At 49.2% G+C, this 26,487-nt stretch overlaps 2 protein-coding genes and 1 non-coding gene across 8 annotated transcripts in view; 2 read left to right on the top strand and 1 right to left on the bottom strand.

The window, feature by feature from the left end:
* Window positions 1-12,462, top strand: part of cachd1 (cache domain containing 1) — a 64,231-nt gene extending 51,769 nt beyond the window's left edge. For all 6 annotated transcript variants that reach the window (XM_048976914.1, XM_048976915.1, XM_048976913.1 and 3 more), the window contains 16 exons: window positions 293-410; window positions 612-780; window positions 1,401-1,543; window positions 1,810-1,991; window positions 2,334-2,444; window positions 3,153-3,275; window positions 4,086-4,185; window positions 4,333-4,449; window positions 4,760-4,920; window positions 5,501-5,587; window positions 5,979-6,095; window positions 6,463-6,614; window positions 7,283-7,444; window positions 7,816-7,893; window positions 8,198-8,299; window positions 10,528-12,462. In XM_048976914.1, coding sequence (XP_048832871.1) covers window positions 293-410; window positions 612-780; window positions 1,401-1,543; window positions 1,810-1,991; window positions 2,334-2,444; window positions 3,153-3,275; window positions 4,086-4,185; window positions 4,333-4,449; window positions 4,760-4,920; window positions 5,501-5,587; window positions 5,979-6,095; window positions 6,463-6,614; window positions 7,283-7,444; window positions 7,816-7,893; window positions 8,198-8,299; window positions 10,528-10,769 — 2,164 coding nt within the window. In that variant the 3' untranslated portion in view covers window positions 10,770-12,462. The remainder of the gene's footprint in view (window positions 1-292; window positions 411-611; window positions 781-1,400; window positions 1,544-1,809; window positions 1,992-2,333; window positions 2,445-3,152; window positions 3,276-4,085; window positions 4,186-4,332; window positions 4,450-4,759; window positions 4,921-5,500; window positions 5,588-5,978; window positions 6,096-6,462; window positions 6,615-7,282; window positions 7,445-7,815; window positions 7,894-8,197; window positions 8,300-10,527) is intronic.
* A 1,050-nt stretch (window positions 12,463-13,512) lies between these two features.
* trnay-gua (transfer RNA tyrosine (anticodon GUA)) lies at window positions 13,513-13,598 on the bottom strand. The gene is given in 2 exon segments: window positions 13,513-13,548; window positions 13,562-13,598. It is a non-coding gene; the product is annotated as a tRNA-Tyr (tRNA).
* Window positions 13,599-15,811: 2,213 nt separating this feature from the next.
* raver2 (ribonucleoprotein, PTB-binding 2) overlaps window positions 15,812-26,487 on the top strand; it is a 28,510-nt gene continuing 17,834 nt past the window's right edge. Inside the window, 3 exon segments of the mRNA XM_048976182.1 lie at window positions 15,812-16,036; window positions 16,038-16,109; window positions 22,816-22,882. Of these exon segments, the coding sequence (XP_048832139.1) occupies window positions 15,860-16,036; window positions 16,038-16,109; window positions 22,816-22,882 (316 nt within the window). The 5' untranslated portion in view covers window positions 15,812-15,859.

The raw sequence follows: 26,487 nt of genomic DNA, 5'->3' as shown, positions 1-26,487 counted from the left end.
GCTTAGTGGGATACGATGCTGTGCGTGTGGTAGGAAGGTCGCCGGTTCAAATCCCAGTTGGCGGAGCAATTTCACTGTTGGGGCCCCTCAGCAAGACCCCCTAACCCCCAGTGGCTCCTGGGACTTTCTGACTGTGCTTTCTCTCAAAAAATATTCTATGTCTATTTAGTTAAGTGTCTGCTAAGTAAATTAAGATGTTTTTTTTTTTTTTTTTTTTAAATAAAAATCTGCCTTGTTGGTGGTCTGCATGGGAGGTTCTCAAGTTTGCAGTGATTCTCTTTCGTCCTCCCAGCCTCCCCCTGGGCAGCCAGGTCATCACCGTACCGATGAACTCGTCCCTCTCCTGGCACATGAACCGTCTGAGGGACACCAGGAAGGGCTCCTACAATGTCAGCTACGCCTGGAAACTGGTACTGCCACCGGGTGGCTTAAAACCCTAATTGTTCTGTAAATTTAATCTGTCTGATGACTGGTGCATCAAATCATATTTATCAATGGAGACTTTGTGAGGAAACGGGAACTTCAGACTTTAGGGAAGTCGGCCATGTTTGTTTTTCTCCCTGCCAGGTCAGGAAGCTCCCAAACTGTCCTTCGTCTCTCTCGCCCTGCAGGTTCAGGACACGGCGTTCATCCTGTGCATCGTCTACGTTCAGCCAGAGATCCCCGTGAAGAACCTGAAGAACCTCAACACGGTGCCCAGCAGCAGGCTTCTCTACCACCGCCTGGACCTCCTAGGGCAGCCCGGCTCCTGCCTGCACTTCAAGCAGCTCGCAACAGTCGGTACGCAGAACCTCGGGAGGCCCGCGGTGCTCATTAGTGCTTCTGGATTCCTCACGGTTTCACAAACCATCCCCTGGGAAACAAGCTCATCTTTTTCCACCGAGGGTCATACCAGCTACCCCAGGCTTTTTTCTCGGGTCACTTCCCCCCCCTGCCGTGTCCCAACCCTGGCGGTTACTTGTAATGTTCACAGTAACTTTAGCTACCAAGTAGAGTCAGAAGATCGTAGCTAACTAGCTGCTTAGCAGAGCATGCTACTTCAACATGCACTAAATAAGGAACTTGTTTATTTAATATTTAGTGTAAAATGAGTGTTTCTGGCCAAACCTTGGCCCCATGTTGTAATGGTGGTAAATCTTATAAGTCAAAGCGCTCATCACAAAATATCGTATTTGGCGACGTCTATTACATTTTTTGTCTAGACGCCAAATATAAGACGACAGCAGTTTCTCAGGCATATTTTTAGGAAGAATAACAGTTTTATATTTGGGTCAACTTGGTACCTTCACTGCCCCCTAGAGGTTCAGGGGCGTCTGACAGCGTCTGTTGCACTTGTTAGCATTTTATTTTATTAGCATTTTGTGAGCGCTGAACGCTGTCCCCGGTCCCTTCTCCTACAGAGAACCCGACCGTCATGCTGTCTGCTGGGAGCTTCTCCTCCCCCTACGAGCACCTGAGCCAGCCGGAGACCAAGCGCATGGTGGAGCACTACACAGCGTACCTGAGCGACAATACGCGCCTCATCGCCAATCCCGGCCTCAAGGTCAGCGTGCTAACCGTGCCATTCCCTCGGGAACTGACAGTCACCATGTGCTGGTTTAGTTTGGGGCTTGGCTTATCTGTTTACAGTGTCGGGGAGGCGGCCCTCTCTCTGGCAAAACTCGCTCTTAAAGCCAACTGTGTTCAAGGTGGTTTTTGGCAGCTTACCTCGTTCTTGGCCGGCTCTTGAAGGAAAGTGGGCCTTCGGCTTAAGATCTTCTTAGTCTGGCCCTAAAGGGAACCCTGCTATGTGCTCTCATTGTCTTCCAGTCGTCTGTCAGGAACGAAGTAATGGCTACCAGTCACATAACCGACGAATGGATGACACAAATGGAAATGAGTAGCCTGAACTGTTACATTGTGCGCCGTTACATAGCAACGCCCAATGGGGTGCTGCGGATTTTCCCCGGCTCCCTCATGGACAAAGCTTTCGACCCAACCAGAAGACAATGGTGAGTTTTTTTGGGTAGAGGGGCACTCTGTGAATTAATTCCAGATTCCTTGTGTGCAGTAGGGAACCAACGCATGATCCATGTTCCTTAGTCGAGTCAGGTCTTTTTATAGTGGATTTAATAGCAGGCTGCCAAGTTATAGGCTTTCTGTTGCAAAGAGAAAAACCTGCTCCTGTGCAAGTTTTGAAATTAAAATTCAGAGAATTAGTCATAGCATGGAAGTTGCATACAGAGCATTGCTGCTTCAGTTCTTTCAGGGCTCCGGGGAGTTTAGGACCAGAACCATGAACCAGCCATGGGCTCTGATGGCCACTGGTTGACTTTGTGGCTTGTTCTCCTCAGGTACCTTCATGCCGTGGCCAACCCGGGCCTCATCACCTTCACGGGCCCTTATCTGGATGTGGGCGGGGCTGGATACGTGGTCACCATCAGCCACACCATCCATGCCTCCAGGTATCCCGTCAGTGCTTGGGAACTCTCGCTGACAAGGACTCGGCCTCCCTTTGATGTTGAGGCCTGCAGAATAACCCCTTTCTGCTTTAAACATGCCACCTGTGTCCTGCCGTGCGCGGGGGGTGGGGGGGGGGGGGTCTGTCCCCTACCTTCCTGTTTAAGTATTGAGATCACATCCTTTTCTCCTTTTGATTTAATATTTGATAGGTGTTATGAATATTGTATTAATAAGGTGCTCTGTTAATGATGAGTTGGGGAGATTTGAGGTTCATTTCATCAGCACATTCTGCTGATTACCCCCCCCCCCCACCCCCCCCGGATTTTCACCTTGAAGCTGCATCAGGAATGCAGTCTTGTTGGCATGGCTGTTGTGTCCCGCTCACGATTTGCCCCACCTCGCCAACCTGTGGCGTTCGCAATGTGACGGTGACCCAGAAAGGGCTTTTGGCGAATGGCGAAACTCGGCAAGGTGCAACAGACCGTCCCGCTCGGTTCAGCACAGCTCGGCTGGCACCCTGGTGGGGGGGGATTTGCTGCTTTGGTGCACTTTGAAATTCACGGCACAATGGCTGCTCCCACGGTATGAGGAATGGGGCCCCAGCCAGGACCACCAGGAATCCCCCCCCCCCTTGAGCCTGGGGTGTTTGAGCCTGAAGGATCCGTGTGTCTTTAACTCTCTGCATCCATCTCTCCTCCCGCCCCCTCTAGCTCTCAGATGGTCCCCGGCAGTGTGGTGGCTGTCATGGGAATCGACTTCACTCTGCGCTACTTCTACAAGGTTCTTCTGGACCTGCTTCCCGTCTGCAACCAGGACAAGGGCAACAAAATCCGGTAAAACGCAGACGGGTTTCCCTGCTTCCACAGTCGCGCCTGAAAGGGTTACTGAATCGCCCCTGTCAAGCCCATTAAAGGCCCTTTAAATGTAACTAATCTGATTTGCCCCCTCCTGAATGGTGCCCCCCCCCCCCCGTCCTCCAAAAGCTCTCCGTCGCAGAGGGAGCCCCAAAGAATGACACGGCAGAAATAAACACCGACCTCCTCCGTGCAGAAAGACGTAAACAAAGGGAGATAAGCTGATTATGATGGAATTCCAGAGGCATCCTCTTGGAAGGTGGTGCTGGTCTCTGGAGAGCGTCCAAGCGGGGCCGCTGAATGGGGCTTTCATGTGCTGGATATTTATACCAGCTTACCACTCTGGAGTTTGTGGGAGCAGAGCTGATGGGAGTGCAGGCCAGATGAAGCGGATGGCCAGGCCCGCCGCTTTCACCGGGCAGAGCTGAGCTCCCTGCTTTTACCGTTGTTTTCCTGTATTGTCTAATTAACTTTAAATATACACTACATGTGTTCTAAGTGATGGTTCAGCTGTTGTGATCAATATATCATCAGAAGGTCACCAGTTCAAATCCCCGAGTCGGCAAAGTGATGTCATTGTTGGACCCTTGAACAAGGCCCTTAACACTAAACTCTCCAGGACCAGTCTGGTCCTGCTCAGACTGCTCTCAATGACTTTGAATAAAGGTGTCTGCTAAATAAATGGAGTGTAATATTTTTAGAGCTTTTAGTTATGTTTTACAGGCAGTTATGTATGTTGTCTGGGTCACACAGACCATCTGTGTGTCATTCCTGTGTTTTGTATCCCAGCTGCTTCATCATGGAGGACAGAGGCTACCTTGTTGCTCATCCTACTCTGATTGACCCCAAAGGTCACGCCCCGGCTGAACAGCAACACATCACACACAAGGTAGGGCCGTCAGTAGCTCTTGTTGGGTTACTGTCCTTTTGTCCTGACTGTAATTCCTCATTTCTGATTGGTTGTCTTAATACCATGTTTTTTTCTGGTTTCACATATGCTTAGCAGCTAATGAAAGTGTCCCTCTTATGATTGCAGGAGCCACTTGTTGCCAATGACATCCTCAACCACCCCAATTTCGTGAAGAAGAATCTGTGCAACAGCTTCAGTGACCGCACTGTGCAGAGATTTTACAAGTTCAACACCAGCATTGCGGTGAGCGGACGAAAGCAAGCAGCATGATAATGACCAGTCGCTCTTCTGGATGCTTTTCTGTCTGATCAGCGGACTTTTCAGGTGCTTAGCTGTGTTATAGCGCCACCATGTGGCGTTTTTGTAGAACTTCACTCTTGGGTGAAACTTTGAATTTTTTTTACATTACCTACCGTAGTCTTGGTTGACAGAAAACAGCAGTGTTTAGAGCATATACAGGTCAGCTTGCCGTTATCGATATCTTTTTGTTTTTATTTTGTTTTATTTGACATCATGGTCGTATGACACTAGCCCCCTTCTGCCCCCCCCCCAGGGTGACCTGACTAACCTAGTCCACGGCAGCCATTGTTCCAAGTACCGGCTGACCCGAATCCCCGGCACCAACGCCTTCGCCGGCATCCTGAACGAGACATGCGACTCGCTGGCCTTTTGCGCCTGCAGTACCGTGGACCGGCTCTGTCTCAACTGCCACAGGTCCGTTTGGGTCATGGTGTCTGTGCTATATTATGCAGGACCAGGTACATTTGTGTCCTTTTGTCAGCTTCTTCCTTTTGTTTAAATTCCCTGTTATTGTCCAACCTTACTTGTCCCTATTCCAGGGTAGCTTAATACCAGTATGGGTAGGGTGCTCGGCCGGGGAAACAAATCAAGGCTGGCATATAAGTCCGTCCCCGCGAACTGAGAGACACCCGGGCTCCTAATTTGGAGTGTGGGAGGAAGGTGCAGGGTGTGCGACTCAGCGGGGTCGCACACGGTATCTAAGATCAGAAGGTCGTTGGTTCAAATCCCAAGGTCAATGGAGTGGGTTTGTCATTGGATCCCCGATAAGGCCTTTAGGGACTATCACTGCTTCCCCAAAAGTGTACGTCACTTATTAGAAAAGTTAAATAAGAATGTGGACCAGAGTAGCTGCAGAAAATTCTTAACAGTTGGGGGGGGGGGGGAGCAGTAGCCCTGGCTGCTGTTAAAGCTGAAGGTCTACTTTCGCAGCTATTGTACCATCTACCCAAATGACATTCAGTACACAATAAAACCTGCACCGTTTTCCCTGCAGGATGGAGCAGAACGAGTGCGAGTGCCCGTGTGAGTGCCCCCTGGAGGTGAACGAGTGCACCGGCAACCTCACGAACACCGAGAACAGGTGAGCCCCTGCTGTTCCCTCCCCCTCCAATCAGGAGGGGCTAGTCGTGTCGGGCTGAAACCCCAGTCCGTCGGGGAGTGTGGGCGGACGCTTTTTAAGCTGTGCGGATCGAATAATTAGCGCAGTTAGTCATCCAGATCCACATGATCGCTTTATCAAGTCGAGTTTGTCATGATAATCAGACATTCAGTCCCCCCCCCCCTCCTGAGCTCTTAATTGGCAATTCATTCTTTTGAATAATAGCCATTTCGTTTTCCCCCCATAATGCACCAGCTTTTCTTATAAAGTTAATAATTATATAGGGTTAGACGTTTTCCGCGAGTGGAGCATTCTTCCAGCCTCCCGCGCTCTCGTCGTATTCGGAGGGTCGTTACGGCTGTTTCCTGCTCAGGAATCCCAGCTGTGAGGTGCACCAGGAACCCGTGTCGCTCGCCACGACGGACCCCAGTCTGCAGGACACGCTGCCCCAGTGCATCAACACCCGCTGCAGCCAACGCTACACCAGCGGGTTAGTCAGCTCCATCAGCGGGGCCGTCTGGGGTCACGGGCTGCCACACCCGACACGAGGAGATGTGAGCTGTGCGGCCACACGTTTCCACGGTGACCTTTCTTTGATTCGGTCATGTCAGGGGACGAGGCCGGGGCGGGGTCACAGGGACACATTCGAAACATTTCATTGGCTAGCGATAAGGTCTGCCCCTCTGTATGAATTATGGCCCCTCTTAGGGCAGCACAGCTGCAGAAACACATTATGTAAATCAGTTCTCTCACGCCATCATGAGAAGTGTCTGCATTAGGGGGTCTCGGACCCCCAGGGCCCGGCGTGGCGGCGTTGTGAATGCTGGTGCCATAACGAGATGTCTCTGTCTCCGCAGCGACTGCTTCGGCGTGTTGGACTGCGAGTGGTGCACCGTGGACAGCGATGGGAAATCCCATCTGGACAAGCCCTACTGCGCCCTGCAGAAGGAGTGTTTCGGGGGTATCGTGGGAGCTAAGAGCCCCTACGTGGATAGTATGGGGCACATAGGTATGTCACCAGCAGGGGGCGCCGTTCCCTAATGTGTTTTGGGCCTGGCTTTTAGAGCGAAAATGACTCTTGACTGGTGACTCGTGGTGGGCGAGGTGGTACTAGTGGGCGTAGAGCAGGTTCCTGCTCCATTAGTACTGCCATTAAATCCCATGTTTTTCCACAGTGAAACACACAACAGAGTGAGAGTGTGAAGCAGGCCGGCATTTTAATTGTGCTGAACCAGTGCTGAGACTGCCTTTAACCCATGATTGTCAGAATAGGGTTTGTACCCGGAGGAAGCCAATTGGGTGAGCTGGTCTTCAAAATGACTGGACGATCAGTGATTGGACTAGATGAAACACAGATTAGTGCATAATTATGGAAGATTGGTGACATATGGCTGGATACAGGTTCTGTGCAGCTCAGTAGGTGTGTCTTTTTGTAAAGGTTTTGGGTTCAAATCCCATGGCCAGCAGAGCAGTCATATTACTGTGGTGGCCTTCAGCAAAGCCCTTGACCCTATGTGTTGGCTGACCTCTTGCTTTTGGAGAACAGTGTCTGGTAAATAAGCGTAAATGTACTAAATGCCGACAAGATGGCTGTCTGGTCTTCAGAATGACTGAAGATCACCGGTAAACAAGATGCTGTTCTGAAGGCCTGGGTTTAAACGGCAGCTCTCTCCACAGAGGATGAGGTGGCGTCCCTCAGCATGATAAAGAGCGCCCCCGTGGGGCCGGTGGCAGGAGGGATCATGGGCTGCATCATGGTTCTGGTTCTGGCCGTCTACGCCTACCGTCACCAGATCCACCGGCGCAATCACCAGCACATGTCGCCCCTGGCTGCCCAGGGTGAGTGCAGGTGGGAGGGTGGAGCAAGAGACTGCAGGGGCCAAAGACTGTCGGCAAACCCCTCAAGACATGGACACTCATAACAAAGCGAATCGGTCACTTTAATCATAGCTTTTTTTTTTTTACTTAAGACTCATTCCACGTTTCGTAATAGTGATCAAACTGCCTTCGAGCGGTTGGCTGTGAAAATATATGGAGATTGACGTCGTCAGTCTGTTGCCTGTCACATTTCCCCAGGCTCCGATTTTTAGTTCGTTTGTTGTGTGATACCTTAGATACATAACAACACCACTCGCTTCATAATTCTCGGCTTATTTACTGCAAAATAAGGTGTCCTTTGTCTGCTTAAGCCCGGTCTTCTCTCCCTGCAGAGATGTCGGTTCGGATGTCCAACCTAGACAATGACCGTGATGACCGGGATGAGGACAGTCATGAAGATCGGGGAATAAGTAAGTTGGCCTGATGCATTGACTGTCCTGCTCTGGATTTTGGGAATTGGGGGAACTGCCGTTCAACATTTAGCATCTCGTAATGAATGAATGAATGGTGAAGGTATGAATGCTGATGTCACATTCTGACTTTGATTTTCAGTGGGTCTTGGTCGGTTTGTGTTTGCAAAGTTGCACAGATGCAGAGTGGGTTTGAATGGGGCGGGACGACGATGGATTCCTTGGGAAACCCAGACCAACTCCGCAGGTCTAGGTAAAGTCCCTGGCTTCTGGAACTAACCATGCCTCTTGTGACCCTGGGCAGTTAGCAACACACGGTTCATCGCCGCAGTGATTGAGCGGCACACACACAGCCCTGAGCGGAGGCAGCGCTACTGGGGGAGGTCCGGCACTGAGAGCGACCACGGTAAGGACAACCACCGGGGGGCGCCTTCGTTGACTGTGGTGCTGAAATTTGTGTGTGTGTGTGTGTGTGTTGGGGGAGCATGATGGATTCTCTTTTTTCTTTTTCGCCTTTTGTTTTTGTATGATATTCCTTCATTTGTTCCTCTCAAGCCCGCCCACCCACTTCACTTACATGGCCGGCTGTTAGTCACCAAGCGTGTACCGCCAACGGCTGTTTCCGTGCAGGATTGTGCTGCTGAGCGGAGCGCAGAATGAGCGGGAAACAACCTTCTGTGGGTGTGGGGGAGGGTTCACGCTTTCATCTGCCGGTGCCCGCCACGGTGCCGAATCCGGTGCTAGCGCGCTGTGCTCGCCCCCCCCCCCAGCGCCGGAGGACACTCCACCCCAAACCCAGCCCGTGGGAGTGATGTTTCAGAAGCGCGTACTGCCCATTTCAGAGAGCGGAACCCGAACTCCGCCAAGCGGAGAAAAGTTTGCCGTCGGAGGTGACCTCCGGTGGCCCGCGCTGTGAACGCCGACGGGGGCCACCATCGCGCAATCGATGGAGCCCATGCGTGGTGGAGAAGCTGCCTGAGTCCCCTGACCTCCACCAACACGGCTTTGGGAATTGGGGGGGGGGGCGGATTCTGCGAGGGGAGGGTTTAGCTGCACTCCGTGCCCGATGCTACATCGCCAACCACAAATGCGCTGCAACATTTTGGCACCATGGGGCATGAGACTGACGGAGATGCTTGTTTCTTCTGTTCCTTTCTATTTAGGCCTGGTATCGCTATTTTAACGTGCTGAGTATTTTTACCATTTCCGCTACCTTTCCGAGATCATACCGAACAGTGGGGAGGTTATGTCTCCAGCTTTCATGTGCAGCTCAATAGATGAGCGATTTGTGTCTGTGTCTATTTGTGAAGGTAGTGGGTTCAAATCCCATGACCAACAGAACAGTCATATTACTGTTAAAGTCCCAAATTCCCGCTCCCAGAGTGTCGAGGTCTGCTTGCCGTCCTCGATGGGAAGACGCATTTCTTTTTCATTTTTTCACTAATGCTTAGTCATATTTGCTTTGAAGAAAATGTAGTGGGTAGTCAGACTAATTAATGGACTTGGGAAATGTGGCATGGTGTGTGGTAATGAATTATACCTTTACTGGCCGGCTTGTTAAGTTCACCTGCCTGTTAAATTGCTGAACCCCATCCTCCAAACGAAAGTAAACACATACCAGTGTTTCCCCTACCATTATATTAGGGGGGCGCCCCCCCCCCCCAATGGCACCTCCTGTCCCCCTTGAAAGTCATTAATTTTATTTCATTTTATTTTCTATATAGCGCCAGATCACAACAGAAATCATTTAAGGTTACCTTACCCTTAGAACAGATCTATACATTGTCCTTTTATTAAATAACATAAGGCTATTTAGTTTGTTTATCTTATTTACACAGCAGCTTGTCATTTTTGTCTGTACACGGTCGCGTATTTACAATTCTCCTCTGCTCTCTGTATCGCGCGTGGCGGAGTTCCACCCCGATGCGCGCACACACAGGTGAGCACATTCCCCCCAGCGGACAGAGAGCGCGTTGGGTAATATGTCACGTCAAACACCTGAAAAGCAGACAGAAATATCTGCGATTTTTTCACTGCTGTCATTAAAAGAGAAACATGAATACCATGAATCCTATCAGTGTCCATCTGCCCCCCCGCCACCAAAAAGCTGTAAACCCAGGGGAAACACTGTGTACCGTTCAGTTTCCGTGCAGCTGAACATTAGAACAGCTAGGGTGTGTGATCTAGCTGATTTTTTTTTTTTTTTAAGTGTGGTTTGACTGCTGGTGCCAGACATGATGGTTCCAGTGTCTCAGAAATACTCACCTTCCAGGCATCTTCACACTCTCCGGTGCCTGGAGTTTACACAAGACGCCGTGATTAAACAAGAAGCTTCCAATCGGCGGCAGTTCTGTGAGCGAAAACACCTTGTTAATGAGAGGTCAGAGGGGAACGGCCAGGCTCGTTAAGGCTAACGGCCAGGCTGCAAGTGCAAAGATACCAGCTTGGTATAACAGAGCCGTGCATAGTGGCTACTCCTGAGCACACAGCTTATCTACTCTTGAAATGGTTCTGGTGGAGAAAAGTGGATCCTTACTCGCACTAGCGAGGTGTGTCCGGTGACGAGGGCATTGGGTGTGTAATTGTCACGATTCTCTGTGTTTCTAGCATGTTCTCATGCCTTTGTCCGCACAGGGTACAGCACCATGAGCCCGCAGGAGGACAGCGAGAACCCGCCCGGCAACAATGACCCCCTGACCGCAGGCGTGGATGTGGGTAACCATGACGATGACCTGGACCTGGACACGCCCCCGCAGACGGCGGCGTTACTGAGTCACAAGTTCCAGCCTTATCGGCACATGCACCACCGGCCGCTGCATCACGCGCGCCACCTACAGGCAGCCGTGACCGTGCACAGCGTGGACGCCGAGTGCTGACTGGCCCAGGGAACAAGGCAGAGGCCTGCCATTTAAGCCCACTAGGGGGCGACTTCTGAGATGAATCAATCGACCTTTACAGGACGGGAGCACCCGGGAAGTTTGGTGCGCGGAGAAGGAGGAGACTCGGTAAACACTATAACAATGCATTTGAGATTTTTAAGAAAGAATATTAGAGAGATATTTTTCTACTATTTATTGAAGAGGACTTGAATCATATGGACAGTTAAGACTGAATTGACTTTAAAAGTGACTTCAGAAGGCTGTGCACCTGTAAGGAGACTCTGGCTGGATATTCAACACGTCTGTGAGCCATTTCCTCATATAAAGAACATTGTTGTTTTTTTCTCTTTTTTTTGAGGTAAGCATAAGAGAGAATATCTGTACACAAATGGTACCAAAAATGGTGCCTGTTTTGTGGACGGGACGACTGCGGAAATTAGACGCTTCGATTCCTGTCCTTGCCGATTGCAAATCTGAAGGTCAACACGCAACTCAAAGTACGTCGTGATGCCGCTTGATCACCTGAAGGGTGTGTTCAGAAGGTGTGGGATCCCCAGACATCCCATCTCCTTGGGTTGGGGTCAAGTGAGGCGCGGCGCCTCCCTGTGGCCACGCAGAGATGCAGGCTGTGAAGCTGGAGCCAGACAGGACACTCGTTTGCCTTTCATAAGAATTCTGTCCTGTAGTCACTACTCTGGCTGCTGTGAATTGTGGACATTTTACATGAAGTCTAGCTGTGTGTGTGTGTCTGTGTGTATGTGTGTGTGTGTGTGTGTGTGTGTGTGTGTGTGTGTGTGCGTGTCTGTATGTGTTCATGCATGTTACAGAAATGGGTTCTGTGTCCATATAAGGAATATGGCCTCTTAAACCTGTAATCAGCTGACTGTAATATTGCACGATTCAATTTTTTTAAGTACTGAGGAACAAATGGCACACTTTTGAAATGGCTAAACAATGCACTGTTAATGTTTAACAGACCATCGGAAAAATGCTTCTAATCGTCATATGTTGCATAAACAGAATCAAAGGGAATTACTGATAATCTCTTAAAAGGTGGTCTGTTGTTTTGTTTTCCAATCCCGACCGATGTTATGTGTGTGTGTATAAATGTTTAGACAAATGACATAGTTATCAGTGTAAATCTTTGATTCGAAATTCTCGAATGTGTGTAAAGTGTATACATCGTGCGATATCGGTAATCTTCAGTTTTGAAGCTATATTTAGACGGAAAACTTTGTCCTTGTTATAGCTCTGGGCAAAGCAGTCTTCTGGTTTCATTGTCCATATTGGAATGGAGGATGTGTCGAATCGCTCACGTCAAGGCAGCGGAGACGGGATCATTGTTAAACAGCTTGTCATGTTTGACTGCATAGCGTCTGAAAATGTATCCTAATGTTTCAATAACATTCATTTTTGGGATTGAGCATGTTGAGGTGGCAGATATCGACCAGGAATGTAACATGACATGCAGCGAAATGCTCTTAATTAAACATCTGCGTATTCTTTACCTTGTAAATGAACTTTGTCATCTTAAAACGATATGCGTTTTACATCTGCGGCCTCCTGTTAAACACCGCTGATATAAGCTTCTTTTGATTTCATTTGAGACGATTAAGTATTTACCGGCCAACGTAAAGAAGCATAATCTTGTGTATACTGAACATTAAGAATTATATTGTTACCGAAAGAATCCTGGTCTCACGTCATTCCTTTTCCTTATGTCGATGTATGATGCTTAAAAAAAAAAAAGTTTCAAAATGAATGTGATAAAAGGCCCACCTTTACAGAAATCTTGTCTTTCAATGTGTCTCCTCTGTCAGTCAAGGTTGTTTGACTAATGTGCAACAGCGAGATTGACTGCATGTTTTACCGCACAGACCATCTTGTGAGACATTACTCAGCAGTTACTTAACAGTTACTTATAGTCTTGGTGTGATACAAAGCCTGAGAAGTTGCTGGTATATCAGAGAATTACCTTTTGTGTAGAACATCTGCACAGCAAACTGCATGCATGTATAGATCACTATTAAGGTGCATTGATTTGTTTAACGTAATATATTTTACTGGAGTTATAATTAGCAAAATTTTAAAATAATCTTTGACCTGTTAGTCCCTTTTGTTTCAGAGTGTAAAACGGCACGCGTTTTTAAATATGGAAATGAAAATGATCCAGCAGCATTTTTTTAAATTCATTTAGTAGCAGAAAAAAAAATTATTATTCTGCACGTTTGCGAGATGGTGAGGCGCGCTGGGTCCTGCACACCTCCAGGATTGGGGGGAGGAAGGCTGAACCCTAACCCAGTTCTCTCTGTGTACAGCTTGCATGGTCTCCTTGTCACGCATAGATTTCTTCCCGCACTCCAAGGAACTGGCATCTTAAAATTGCCTGTCGGATATGTTTGTGTGTGGGTGTATGCGGCAATACATGCTGGGTGTCCCTGTCCTTCTATACTGTTCTTCCTAGGGTCTCTGCAGCCCTGTTTTGGACAAGTGGTTGGAGGATGGATTTATAGATATTGGAGTGTCCCAGGTGTGCAGGTTGTTTTGTCGTATACATACTTCATTAACTCTATGCAATTACATTTATTCATTTATCAGATGCTTTTATCCAAAATTACATTTTCTGTTTTAAGATGGGTCAGTCAATCCCCAGAACGATTGGTGGTTACGGGCCTTTCCATGGTAAGAACGCGGTTTGATCGGGTGACCCTCTACGCACCGCCCGCAAAAACGCTCATCTTCCTTCGAGCCGGATTCGAACCAGCGACCTAAGGATCTCCGTTCAACCTCTACAGTCCTCCGCTCTACCAACTGAGCTATCGAAGGACACGAACTCGTAAATTATAAATGATGAGAACGGAACACCGCGACTTTGACTCTAATTATAGGGAGGGGGTTTTTTCTGACGGCAGTAGGCTGCGTTATTAAAAGTAGCCTTCGTTTATTTTGATAAATAATGGAATAATGTCCTAATCGCTAGCTAATTTCTCTCAGCATATATTGATGACGAAGTGACGTGTTAGATAGCCTGTGTAGAAATAAATCGGAAATAAAAACGAAGACGTCAGTGTTCAGCGCTATTGGACACGAGTTTAACAAACCGATGGGGCTGTGAATAAAGCGGGTTGAGGTTATGGAGACCGTCATGGCGCTGGGGAGAAATCAATGAATGAATCATTTCTCTCTCTTTGTACACTATTGTAAAGTTTTATGATTTTTTTTAAGTTTGAGTAGACTGTGTATGGGGATTTGAAAACTCCGTGCAAGTAGGACATACATAGAGTACATGAAATGGATTTTATTAATTACTTTGTGATAATTATTAGTGAGAAGAGTGGCAGATAATCCCAAGCAGGGTTGTCTGGGAGATGTGAGCTCGGAGTCTTCCAAGCGCGCCTGGGCATCCAGGGATCACTGAGGCTCAGTAGGCTGTATGTGAGGAAGCGCCCCCCACGCCGCCCCCGTACCCCTCGGCGTCCCCGTCCCCCCCCCCCCCAAAAAAAAAAAAAAAACTGACCTCTCTGCCTATTTACATCTAGATTCCGATGCTGGGCAAAGTGTAAATATGAGGTGCGAAGCGTCCAGGCTGCTAAATGGATGAATAGATGAATAAATCGCGGCGATGTGGCGGCGCCGGCGTTCGGTCCCCTTTCCCCGCGCCCACGCAACCACTTATCCCGGCTCGCAGGCGCAGGTTCAAGGCTCCGCGTCGCCTTACATAAACACGCACATCCCCTCCCAGGTGTCCGATTAGCCTGCTCTGCCACTCACCGACACCCACACGCCGCTTCTGTGCATTGAATTTTTCCTCTTCTTCAACACCCACGCGCCCGTCTTCCCCCCGCCCTCGTCCGTTTAGCAATAACCATTTTTGCGCTCACGTCTATCCATGCTCTTTTTAAAACAGCCTTTATTACGCGCATAAACCTTTCACTCTCCTTCTATTTCCAGCATATTGTTTAGCCTATTTGGTTTTATTACTTCCAGCCCTCCGGGGCGAGTCACCTGTCTTACTTCGTTTAATTACATTTTAAATAGACCTAACTGAGTGGTGTATACTGTATACTGTACAGTCAAATTATGAGTAAATGGTAAAGACAGTAACCGAACGGTCCAGATTTTATGAAACAATGAAGAATTTATCTGGGAGCAGTACTAAATTGCAAAATTCACTTCTGCATTTCTGAAGATGTAATGACTCTGCTGTATTTAAATTGCAAATGACATGAATGTGCAGCTTAAAATGTCCAAATCTGGATGGATGATCGTCTTGAAATCAGTCTAAATGTTTCCGCCACGGCTGCCGAATGTCTGTCGGCAATGTATTATGCTCTTAAAAGCCATATTTTGAACAGTGGGACTGTTTGTCACACTTCAGTAATGTACTTCAGTGATACACGGTGGTAATAGGCATTCCCTCCCCAGCATAGTGTATGCTAAATATTACTTAGGTGGGCTGTAATGTGTAGGGATTCCGAGTCGTAGCTGCTTGCTTGTATGTGTACGCCTCTCGAGGAAGCTGCCAAAGCAGACATTTACTGCCGGACACCCACGGGAGACGGGCGGAGCGGCTAGGAAAGCGGCCGCCATTCAACGCCTCATTCCCCGAAACCTCGCGCCTCGCATCTCGCGTTTCATTCCGAGTAGCCCCTTAATTTGGTGCCGGTCTGTCACTTGTCTTTTCATCGCACTGTAATGCGATACGTGGATGGATGAAGGGCAAAGGCTAGTTTTGCACTTTGGTTATAATTAGATATTTGTTATTTACGCAAGACGTGCATCACGTAGATTCTGGATTGATTATGGGGCACAGAAACAGGCGCTGGCATCAATAAGCGAAGATGACGTTAATATAATGCATCTTTTCTCATCCATGCTGTGCCCCCTCTGCCACTTACTCTGGTCCACCCTCTCATCCATTCTCCGCGTCCTTCCTCTCCCCGTTCGCCTTTCCCAGTCCCTTTCCGACCGGTAGGGGTCGCCAAGCGCACATCGCAGCCTACCTCGCACCCTCCTTTTTTCCCACCCCCCCAGCTCGGACGCCCACCCGGCGCTGCCTGCGCTCAGTCGCCGCAGAGCTGCGCAAAATGGCGGCAGCGTCCTCCGTCCGGCCGCCGGGCTCGCACGCCCTGAAGCGGCACAACTCGCCCTTCCCGGACTCGGACAGCCCCGAGAGCCGCCAGGACGAGGAAGCGTCCTCCGAGGGGACCGGTCTGCGAGCCTTGCCGGACTTGGAGCCAGATGAGATCGAGAGGAGGCTGGAAAAAAACTCGTAGGGAGCTGAGCAACAGGAGGAAAATCCTCATTAAGAACCTCCCTCAAGACATAAGCAGCCAGGTAATGCGATGCAGCGCAAACTACCCGCTGACACCTGCCACTCTCAACATCAACTTCACAAACCTGCACCTTTAACCCTCCGCTCCCACTTCATCGCTGCCCGTGCTCCACATATAAGTTGGCACACTTTTCCGTACCTTTATCATCTTGTTATAATAAACGAGCGATCCGAGCGCGTTTGGCATCAGCAGCCGGGATCTCCGCCTTATATCCGCGCCGAGCCCCGCTTTACCCACGTTTGGCATTTTACAATAGCGGTTAGTTCTGGGGCCGCTTACCATCCGCGAAAGAGGATACGAGGCTTTAATTTGCAAAATAGTTGCAAGACAACTTCGGTTTTGTTACTTTGTTATTGAAGTTATAAAGCTGTAAGTTCACCGACGGGGTCGCGCAAATAATTGTAGCGTTTACGAACAGAAATAACCCAGCGTGTGTAAAACCCAGCTTGGCGATGCTATAGCGTGTCATCGGTACAGTTTTTTTTTTTGTTTGTTTAATATTTTTTATCACTGGTCTCCCAAAGCAATTGGCATCCCTGTGTCTCCCCCCGTCCTTTTCCACCCCTTCCCCATCCTGTGCGTTTTGCACTCCACACCCGTCCCAATTAACGGCCGCCTAATGATCGGACGCGATGCGGCACCACCGCTCCTCCGGTGGGCTCCGGCCCAGCCCTCAGCTCGCTCTCCCCGGTCCTTTTAAGTTCATTGCGCGCATCGACGGGCGATGACAGCACGCAAACCAACCCTGTGCTGTTGAATACGTTTTGGAATCCCGTTTAACAGGCACTAAAAGGCGCATCCAGTCTGTATTCGAAGTTGATGCAGACTATGCAGCATTTTGAAGTTATTCTTTCCAAACTTAATAATAATAATAATAATAGTATTACTATTACTACTAATAATAATAATTATAGCTATTATTATTATTATTATTATTATTATTATTATGTCATGTAAATGTGTACCTTTAGACCGGCAGGTTTAAACCGAACGTCTAGGTTGAAATGCCCTTGTATGCCTCCGGTGAGTAAATATTGCTGTTTCTGCGGGCATGAATGACTGCATTTCTTGTTAAAATCCAGAGCCCTGCACTCGGGGTCCAGCGCCTGGGTGTCTGAGGCACCGGAGCAAGAGAGTGTCCCTCTTCGTGTGAATGGGGGGATTATTTTTGTGAATGAGGGAATGCAGGAGGACGTGTTAGTAAACATGCAGGCGAAATGACTTTGGAGTTTTCTCTCAATATTTCGGGTCGCATTTTAAACCTGCGTTTTGTGCATTCCCTATATAACTGTAAGTTAAATATATGTTACCCATATGCCCGTACCTGTTTGTGATATACTCACTGCCTTGTTTTGATCTTGCCGCAATTAAGACCTATTATGTATAATACGGGTCTTAAGGAAGTTGAAGAATTTTGCATATATGTTTCCGCACTCTCTGTAGGTTCTGTGCACATGAATTAACCAAGGTAGAGTGTTAATTGTAGTCTTTGCAGGTGCCGGGCAAACCTGTCAACAGCACGCTTCTGGTGCGAGTATATGTGTGGATTGTGCATGTGTTCCTGAGTGGAAAATACTGATATGTAGACTGTATTTGTACATGTCTGACTAAAGCTTGTTTCTGTGTGGGCTGTAAGGTGTGTGTGACTGTATGGACCTATGTTTGCCCTGTAGGTTGTTCTGTGTGTAAATGTACTCTGTGTTCCCCTGTAGCCTGAACTGTGTGTATGGCTGTACTCTGTGTTCCCCTGTAGCCTGAACTGTGTGTATGGCTGTACTCTGTGTTCCCCTGTAGCCTGAACTGTGTGTATGGCTGTACTCTGTGTTCCCCTGTAGCCTGAATTGTGTGTATGGCTGTACTCTGTGTTTCCCTGTAGCCTGAACTGTGTGTATGGCTGTACTCTGTGTTTCCCTGTAGCCTGAACTGTGTGTATGGCTGTACTCTGTATTCCCCTGTAGCCGGAACTGTGTGTATGGCTGTACTCTGTGTTCCCCTGTAGCCTGAATTGTGTGTATGGCTGTACTCTGTGTTTCCCTGTAGCCTGAACTGTGTGTATGGCTGTACTCTGTGTTTCCCTGTAGCCTGAACTGTGTGTATGGCTGTACTCTGTATTCCCCTGTAGCCGGAACTGTGTGTATGGCTGTACTCTGTGTTCCCCTGTAGCCGGAACTGTGTGTATGGCTGTACTCTGTGTTCCCCTGTAGCCGGAACTGTGTGTATGGCTGTACCCTGTGTTTCCCTGTAGCCAGAACTGTGTGTATGGCTGTACCCTGTGTTCCCCTGTAGCCTGAACTGTGTGTATGGCTGTACTCTATGTTCCCCTGTAGCCGGAACTGTGTGTATGGCTGTACTCTGTGTTTCCCTGTAGCCGGAACTGTGTGTATGGCTGTACCCTGTGTTCCCCTGTAGCCTGAACTGTGTGTATGGCTGTACCCTGTGTTCCCCTGTAGCCTGAACTGTGTGTATGGCTGTACCCTGTGTTCCCCTGTAGCCTGAACTGTGTGTATGGCTGTACCCTGTGTTCCCCTGTAGCCTGAATTGTGTGAATGGCTGTACCCTGTGTTCCCCTGTAGGTTTATCCATGTGTGTGATTGTACCCTTTGTTCTCCAGTGGTTCGTATTGTGTGTGAATGTACTCTGTTTTCCCCTGTAGGCTGAACTGTGTGTGTGTGTGTGTGTGTGTGTGTGTGTGTGTGTGTGTGTGACTGTACTCTTGGTTCCCCTGTGGGTTATACTGTGTGTGTGTGTATTAGGTTTATATTACTTTGTGGGGACCCCCACAACGTAATAAAAACCTTTTTATTTATGTTGTGGGGACCATTTTTCTGGTTCCCTTGTGGGTTGTACTCTGTGTGTGTGTGTGTGTGTGTGTGTGAGAGAGAGACTGTACTCTGAGTTCTTTTGTGGGTTATACTGTGTGTGACTTTATTCTGTGTTCCCCTGTGGGTTGTAACATGTGTGTGACTGTATCCTCTGTTCCCCTGTGGGGGGGACTGCATGTGTGACTGTATCCTCTGTTCCCCTGTAGGCTGTACTTTGTGTGTGTGTGTGTGTGTGTGTGTGTGTGTGTGTGTGTGTGTGTGTGTGTGTGTGTGTGTGTGTGTGTGTGAGACTCTGCTCTCCATTTCCTTGTGGGTTGTACTGTGAGTTACCGTACCCTGTGTTTTTCTGTAGGCTGTACTATGTGTGTGACTGTACTCTGTGTTCCCCTGTGCGTTGTACTGTGTGTGACTGTACCCTATGTTTTCCTGTTGGTTGTCCATTGTATATGTCACTGTACCCTGTATTTCCCCACGGTTTGTACTGTTTGTCACTGTACTCTGTGTTCCCTTGAGGGTTGTAATGTGTGTGACTGTACACTCTATTCCCCTGTGGGGGGTACTGCATGTGTGACTGTATCCTCTGGTCCTTGTATCCTCTGTTAGTTGTACTGTACCTGTGATTGTACCCCCTCTTCCCCTGTGGGTTGTACTGTGTGCAACTGTACCCTCTGGTTGTGTGTGACTATTTGTTGTACCAAACCCTAGATGCGTTTCCTGTTTCCATACTAAGATTCTGTTTGTCTTTCTGGATTGTCTTGGAAGCACAGTCAGGTTTCTGTCCTGCCTTTTACTGTCCTGCCTTTTAAACGTCTCACTTATGACTTGAGGATCAGAGTGGTGATTTTTGGACAAAGGTCAAGGTAGAGGGTTGTGTGTGTTGGGAGTAGTTTTTTTCTCTTGGGGCATCTTTGAAGCAAGTGGTATTCCGTGGAGTTTGGGAGAGCATCCATTTCATGCTCATCTCCCGATCCACAAGGCTCTCATGCTGCCTGTGTGGGTTAATGACAGACTCTCACTGCGCTCTCTCTCAAAAGCTGGAACGATGTTTCATCCTTTTCCCGAAGACCACTCTCCGCTTATAAATGTCAACGCTCCTGTTTAATGAGTGAGCGTCTTGCGCTAATAAATTTCCCTCCGACACTCAAGAGCGTGAGTGAGTTCGGTGCCGGCAATGGAGAGGCGTAATCGGTATTTCTTTAAAATGCTTAGACAGCGACGTTGTTTGCATTTATTTCAGAAGCCGGGGTCCCGACACGTGAAAAGATGACAGGGGAAAATGTTCTGGAAGGTTCTCCTCTTTCCTCCTTTAATAGCTGACATTTAAAGTTATGGTGGGGTGTGGGGGGGGGTGCCCTTTATACATCGGCGGGCATTGAAACGGCCTGTGTGTGGCGGCACCTCACTGGGGGCCGTTTGTGGTATTTTGGGTCAGTGTGGGTGGAGCCAGCAGGGTCCTCTTCACCTGTGCCACTGGAGACACTACCGGTGCTCTTTGGGGACAAACAGAGCAAACCTGTGGGCATGGTTGGTTTCGGACCTGTCTTGGGCCGGTCCTGCTCATGTTCCTGCCCTCTCCTGAGTGGGAAGCCCCTTGTGGTGGTTGGGGGTTGTGCCTTCAGAGAATGGCAGTATCCTGCGGTACTTTGGAGTTTTCTTCACATGGCGATGAAAGGATAGCGTGTCCAGCAGGGCAATTAAAAAGGTCCGTCGGAGTTGTGCCGGTCTTTGAGCTGGCTGATGCAGGGCTCTCCAGTCCCAGGTCGGCCCGCCCCGTAACCGTGGGGGTGTGATCCATATAGCACGCTCCACCTGCCACAGGCCGCCGAAGGAACTCCACGTCCAGGAAGCTGGTTCACTTTGTGCCCTTGGGGGGTGGATTAGGGATGGGTACCCCCCCCCGGGTCTTGATGGTAGCCATGTATACAACCTACAGGTGTGACATCTGGGGAGGGAGGTGATGGAGACATCTGAAGATGTTCTGTGGCTTTTGTGGATCTACTGTCACATTTTGGTTCTGCTGTCTTGCGGATTCTCTATATGGGATCTTGAGGGGGGTGGGGTCTTTAACATGGATGGGTAAGCAGATAAGTGACACAGACGTGCCGAGCGCGTCACGGAATCTGCTGTCGTCTCCTGTGTCGTTCCAGATGTTTGCCTTTGAAATGATTCCCAGGAGATTAAAATTTCATGGCGTTTGTGCTCAAGGCAGCTTGGAAAGAAAATGTCAACCCCCACGTCCCCCCAGCCCAGCTGAAGAGCCCGGTAGTGAGAAGCGCGTGATGTCTGGGCCTGGCTTTCTGCTCAATTAGGGGCCATTAAGCCTTGTCTAGAAGAAAGTGCATTACAGGGGTGTCTGTGTGGGCTAAGTGCCCCCGTGTCCGGGAGAGGGAGGGGGGCAGCCACTCTTCACATGCGGTCCGGGAAACCTGGACAAACCCAGACAAGATGGGCAACCGCATGGGTGAGGGTGGTGGGTTTCAAATGGCGTGTATGTAAGGTTGGACATCTTCATGGGGTTTTACCTCCTGTATCATTTCGGACCCTTTCCCCCAATTGTGTCCCCCCCCCCCCAGGAATGCCGTTCATGTGGGTCTAACTCTGAAGTCGACCTGGAGTTGACCTGGATGTTACAAGAATGCAAAAAGCAAATGAGGACCTTATTATATCCTGAATTTTCTATTGTTTACGTATTTAAACACCTGGATGTGTTTTTATTTGTGTGGCTCAGTTTTGCATTGGCTGACCGCTCTGCACTCCCACCTGTTTCAGCAACGCCCCCCACCCCCACCCCCACCCTCACCCCCACCCCCACCCGTCAAACTGAAGCTCTGTCGCTGTGTCAGTCTGTCCTGCGTTTCATTTGCGTCATTTCAAAAAGGCAATGAGCAAGTGACATTTTCTGTTCTCCTACTGAAAAGCAAGGGGGGGGGTTATATTGTGAGTGCTGCACATCCCTACTGCACATCCATACGCACATCCCTACTGCACATCCGTACACACATCCCTACTGCACATCCGTACACACATCCCTACTGCACATCCGTACACACATCCCGACTGCACATCCCTACTGCAATCCCTACTGCACATCCGTACACACATCCCGACTGCACATCCCTACTGCACATCCCTACTGCACATCCGTACGCACATCCCTACTGCAATCCCTACTGCACATCCGTACACACATCCCTACTGCACATCCCTACTGCACATCCCTACTGCAATCCCTACTGCACATCCGTACACACATCCCTACTGCACATCCCTACTGCAATCCCTACTGCACATCCGTACACACATCCCTACTGCAATCCCTACTGCACATCCGTACACACATCCCTACTGCACATCCCTACTGCACATCCCTACTGCAATCCCTACTGCACATCCGTACACACATCCCTACTGCACATCCCTACTGCACACCCCTGCTCCATATTACAGAGCTTGGAGGTTAAACAAGCCCCCCCTCCAATTTATATGTGAGATAAGGATTTCGCTGTGACTGGCTGTTTCCCAGCCCCTCTCAGCCTCCAAATGGGAGCCCCCTTCCCGGACACATATCGGCTGAGAGGGGCTGATTCATTCCGGTAAAAGCAGGAAGTCAGACCTTCTGCTGCCTCTCAGAAGCACCAACAGCTGGAAGCTCTCCACCATCGGTTGACCTTCTCACATCACCTTAAACGGATGCATCACGATGTTCTGAGATCTTTGGGTGGGGGGGACAACGTTTCATCCATATGGGTGTTAGTTTTTAGTCCAATTTGTTATTTGTGTGCAATTGCGTAGCTGAATCACTTCCTGGTGCGCTGATGTCGTTCTGATGTTTAAACCTACAGATTTAAAACCGTTGATTCCGATTGTCTTCTCCCCTGCTGACAGGAAGTCCACGACATCCTGAGAGAATATGAACTGAAGTATTGTTACGTGGACAGGAACAAAGGAACAGGTAACGACCTCCGTATCTATAGGCCAAATCACGTTGTGGAAAACCAGGCATCATGGACGTATAAGGAGCAGAGCTAGCTGGGTTTGTAGACCTGTGACCAGAACCTCTGAGGTTCTTCAATGCCAGGATGTCTTAATAGAAACTCTTCTTGCGGAGTTACATAATTTACTCACATGACTTTCTGTATGACTTTTTTTCCATGGGAACATTTCTGTGATTCTTTGTCATCATGTTTATCATGTTTAACAGGTGGCATCCCTCATTAAATATGCTAAACTGTGATGCAAATGAACGTGGTGTTAGCTTAGGGTGCCCTGTCTTGTGGTCCGTTAACTTCATATTATTCCGGAGACTGGCTGACCTGCTTTCCCCCCCCCCCCAAAAAAAATGCATGCTTTTTAATCTGTTGAGCTGAAACATTTGTATTTTGATAGAATTGTGTTGAGTTTTGTTCTCAGCCTTGGATTTGCTGTTGACCCTTTGGTCCTGCCTCTGTGATGGTGCTTGACGGAGCTGGTGACTGATTTTCATTTCACGCCCCGCCTGGATCACTGGCTTGTGTGAGGCTCTTATTGTTTTGTGCTGGGCTGGGCCGCCGTAACCCTGGCTGCTGTCTTGTGTGTTTAATTATACAATAATGACCCGATTAATTTTTAATTAGCCTCTGATTGGCGGATGATTCGCCTCTTTGGACGATTTATTTGAATACTGAGGGTGGAGCAGTAACTCAGGACCTCATCTGGCCTTCAGATCCTGGGCAGGGCCTAGCCTGCACTCTGCCATCTGGGGTGATGGTATGGGTGACATCTGGCTCGCATAGGTGACTCGGGCTGGGGAGGGACTGTCACCACGACCGGGCTTGGCTGTGCCAAACCTGCCCCCAGATCCCATAAAAAAGAAGCTTCTTCCCTCTTTGATATTTCGGCAGCACAGGATGCAGATCCCGTCAGCTGCTTCTGATTGGTTAATTTGACCCCCCCCACACACACACACACCCACCCCAGGTGTGAATCTCTACAGAAGATTCAGAAGCCATCTGCTTGTTGCTGGCCCTGAGGCGGCTTTTAAATCAGCCCAGTGTTGCTGTTTACTGGAGCAGTTCAGTTTGAACACATTATCCAAAGGTACAACAGCATCCCCCCCCCCGGTTTGGACAGACAGGGCTCAGTTTAGTGACAGTGCCTCCAGTCCTGTGCTCCCTGCTGCGCTTTATGCATTACGTAAGTGTGTGCCATTTCTGGGGGGGTGGAGAAGTCCCTCTGCCACCCCCACCCCCCGCACCCCTCCCACTCAGGCGCACTCACACACACACGTTTTCCGCCTTGTCGCCTTAGAGACCGCCTGGCACCCTCGCGATTCAAGTGGCTCATTCATGGCGAGGCTGCCAGTGAAGGATCCCCTGCAGCTAGCGGTGCTGATGTGGGGTGCTGATGTGGGGTGCCGTTGCGGGTCGCTGTCGTGTTGTGGTCTGAGGTCAGCCGCCAGCAGGAGGCGACTCTGAGCCACACCGGCGAGGTTTTCCTTTCCTGTACAAGCTTTATAATCTGACTCCCTGCATTTTCTTCTCACTCCAGTAACAAACATCATCCCTCCTCCTTGGCGACGATGCACCAGCGAGTCCTGACCTCTGCTCTCTTTGCATTTGGAGATGCTCGCTTTAGGAAAGGTTCGAGACCTCAATTTCAGGCAAACACGATGATAATTCAAAACCACTCGCTCTGATTCATGAGCTAAAGATTACTTGTTAGTATGGTAACCTGTGTGTTTTGTTGATTTTTGTCATTTAATGGCGCGAGTAGGGTGCGGGTTGGCAGTGGGTAGAGTTTTGGCCTCATGCCTGTAGGGCTGTAGGTTCGATTCCCACCCCCGCTCGCTCTGTGTGGAGTTTACATGCCCTCCCCGCATTTGCGTGGGTGTCCTCTGGGAACTCCTGTTTTCTCCCACAGTCCAAAAACAAGCGAATATTATCTTGATAAACTGTCCACAGTGTGTGATTGTGTGTGCGCTGTGACGGACTGCATCCCATCCCTGTCGGCACCCGCTCCTTCCTGGGTAAGGCTCCAGGCTGCCGATGATGGATGTGGATCTAAATCCTTTTCCTAATACATAGTTTTTTTTCTTTCGGTGTAGTGACGCATGATTCCATCCATCCGTTCTTCAGGCTTCGCATCCTGGGAAGGGGCTGGTCTGGAGCCTGTCACACGCAAACTTAGAGATGCCTGTCAGCCTGACTGTACGTCTTGGACGGCAAGAGTAAATCCATGTGACACGCCGGGGGGGTGCAATCCCCACACACACAGAGTGGAGCCCCCCTTTCCCATTCCTTCTGAAGGTCACTTGATGTCGTTCTATGATTCATGAGAAACTGTCGGATAAGTTGACTGTCATCTCTGGCATCAGATTGTCGCTTCCCGCCTTTTACCTGGATGGTTTCTGGTCGTTCCCAGTGTCTCCTGCTTCACTTTGCTCTTATGTGCTGCTGTCTTACAAATTTTGAACCTGGAAGCAACCTGCTGCTCAGCGTCACCTTCTGCCAGCAGAACCACTATTTATAACCATGGTTTAACAATGCAGATTTGTTTAAAAATATAGAGTGGTCTGTTAATTTTTTTCCTGCCTGTATTTTAACCCATCCCCCAGTATCCAGAAAGAAGGGCCTTCACGAAGTGCACCCCCTGCGTGCCACCCCCACATCTCCTGTTCAGCAGTCTGGCCCCTTCTCCCCACCAGTTTAAACTAAAGCCCCGTTTTGATTGGAAGTTTTTTCCAGTAGATTAAAGGCCACAGACTTGCTTTGCCGGCCACCATACATTCCAGCCGGATGTCTAATTTAATGACGGTTTATCACATCACTTTCCTTCCTATTAGTCATATTTCACCTTTTAATATGCCAAGTGTACTTCCCTGTTGTTACTCCCTAACCCTCCCTGAAATGTGCGCAAAAGGCTAGTCGCTGTCATGTTGGGGTTAATCATTATATTTCGTGTATTTATTTAAAATTCTGCTTAAGTGCCTAGTTAAAGCTTTTAAAACTGAATTTCTGGCTTTGGGAGTGAGCTGGCATTAGGTAAACAAGTGGGGGGAGGGGTGCCATTGGGCTGATCACACACAGTCATCTCTCTCCGGCGTGTTTACCTCCTCCAGAGTGATGGGATTATGGCACTTTGCCAGGACTCCCTTATAAAACATTCTTGCCAGACAGTGGGATGGAGGTCTGACAGATGGCGGGACTGAGGTTCAGGATAGCCAGGCTCAGGCGAATGAAAGATATTGTTGGGTAGAATCCCTGCAGTTCCACCCTGCGGACTCTGTACCTAGCAAGGATCTTGGTCTAATCAGGACCAGTCTCTGGAACAATTAGGGCTTAAGGGCCCGACAGTGAAACCCGGGATTTGAACCTTCCGATCACAGTCACTGCATCCGAACCCACTGAGCCCCACGCTACCCCGTATACCTTTTAAGGGGCATGTGACTGTCCAACTGCACTGGCAGGGGGGCGGTCTGCAGGCCGGGTCCCTCCATCCACTCAATGGGTGGAGAGGCGCTCTCTCAGTGCTGTGTGGGAGGCCAGGTTCTCCGTGCCTGCCGCCCGCTCGGGATGACTG

The sequence above is a fragment of the Brienomyrus brachyistius genome, chromosome 15 (genome assembly GCF_023856365.1).
Source record: "Brienomyrus brachyistius isolate T26 chromosome 15, BBRACH_0.4, whole genome shotgun sequence".
Lineage (NCBI taxonomy): Eukaryota > Metazoa > Chordata > Actinopteri > Osteoglossiformes > Mormyridae > Brienomyrus > Brienomyrus brachyistius.
The sequence above is the reverse complement of the archived record's forward strand: the minus strand, read 5'-3'. Positions and strand labels throughout refer to the sequence as shown.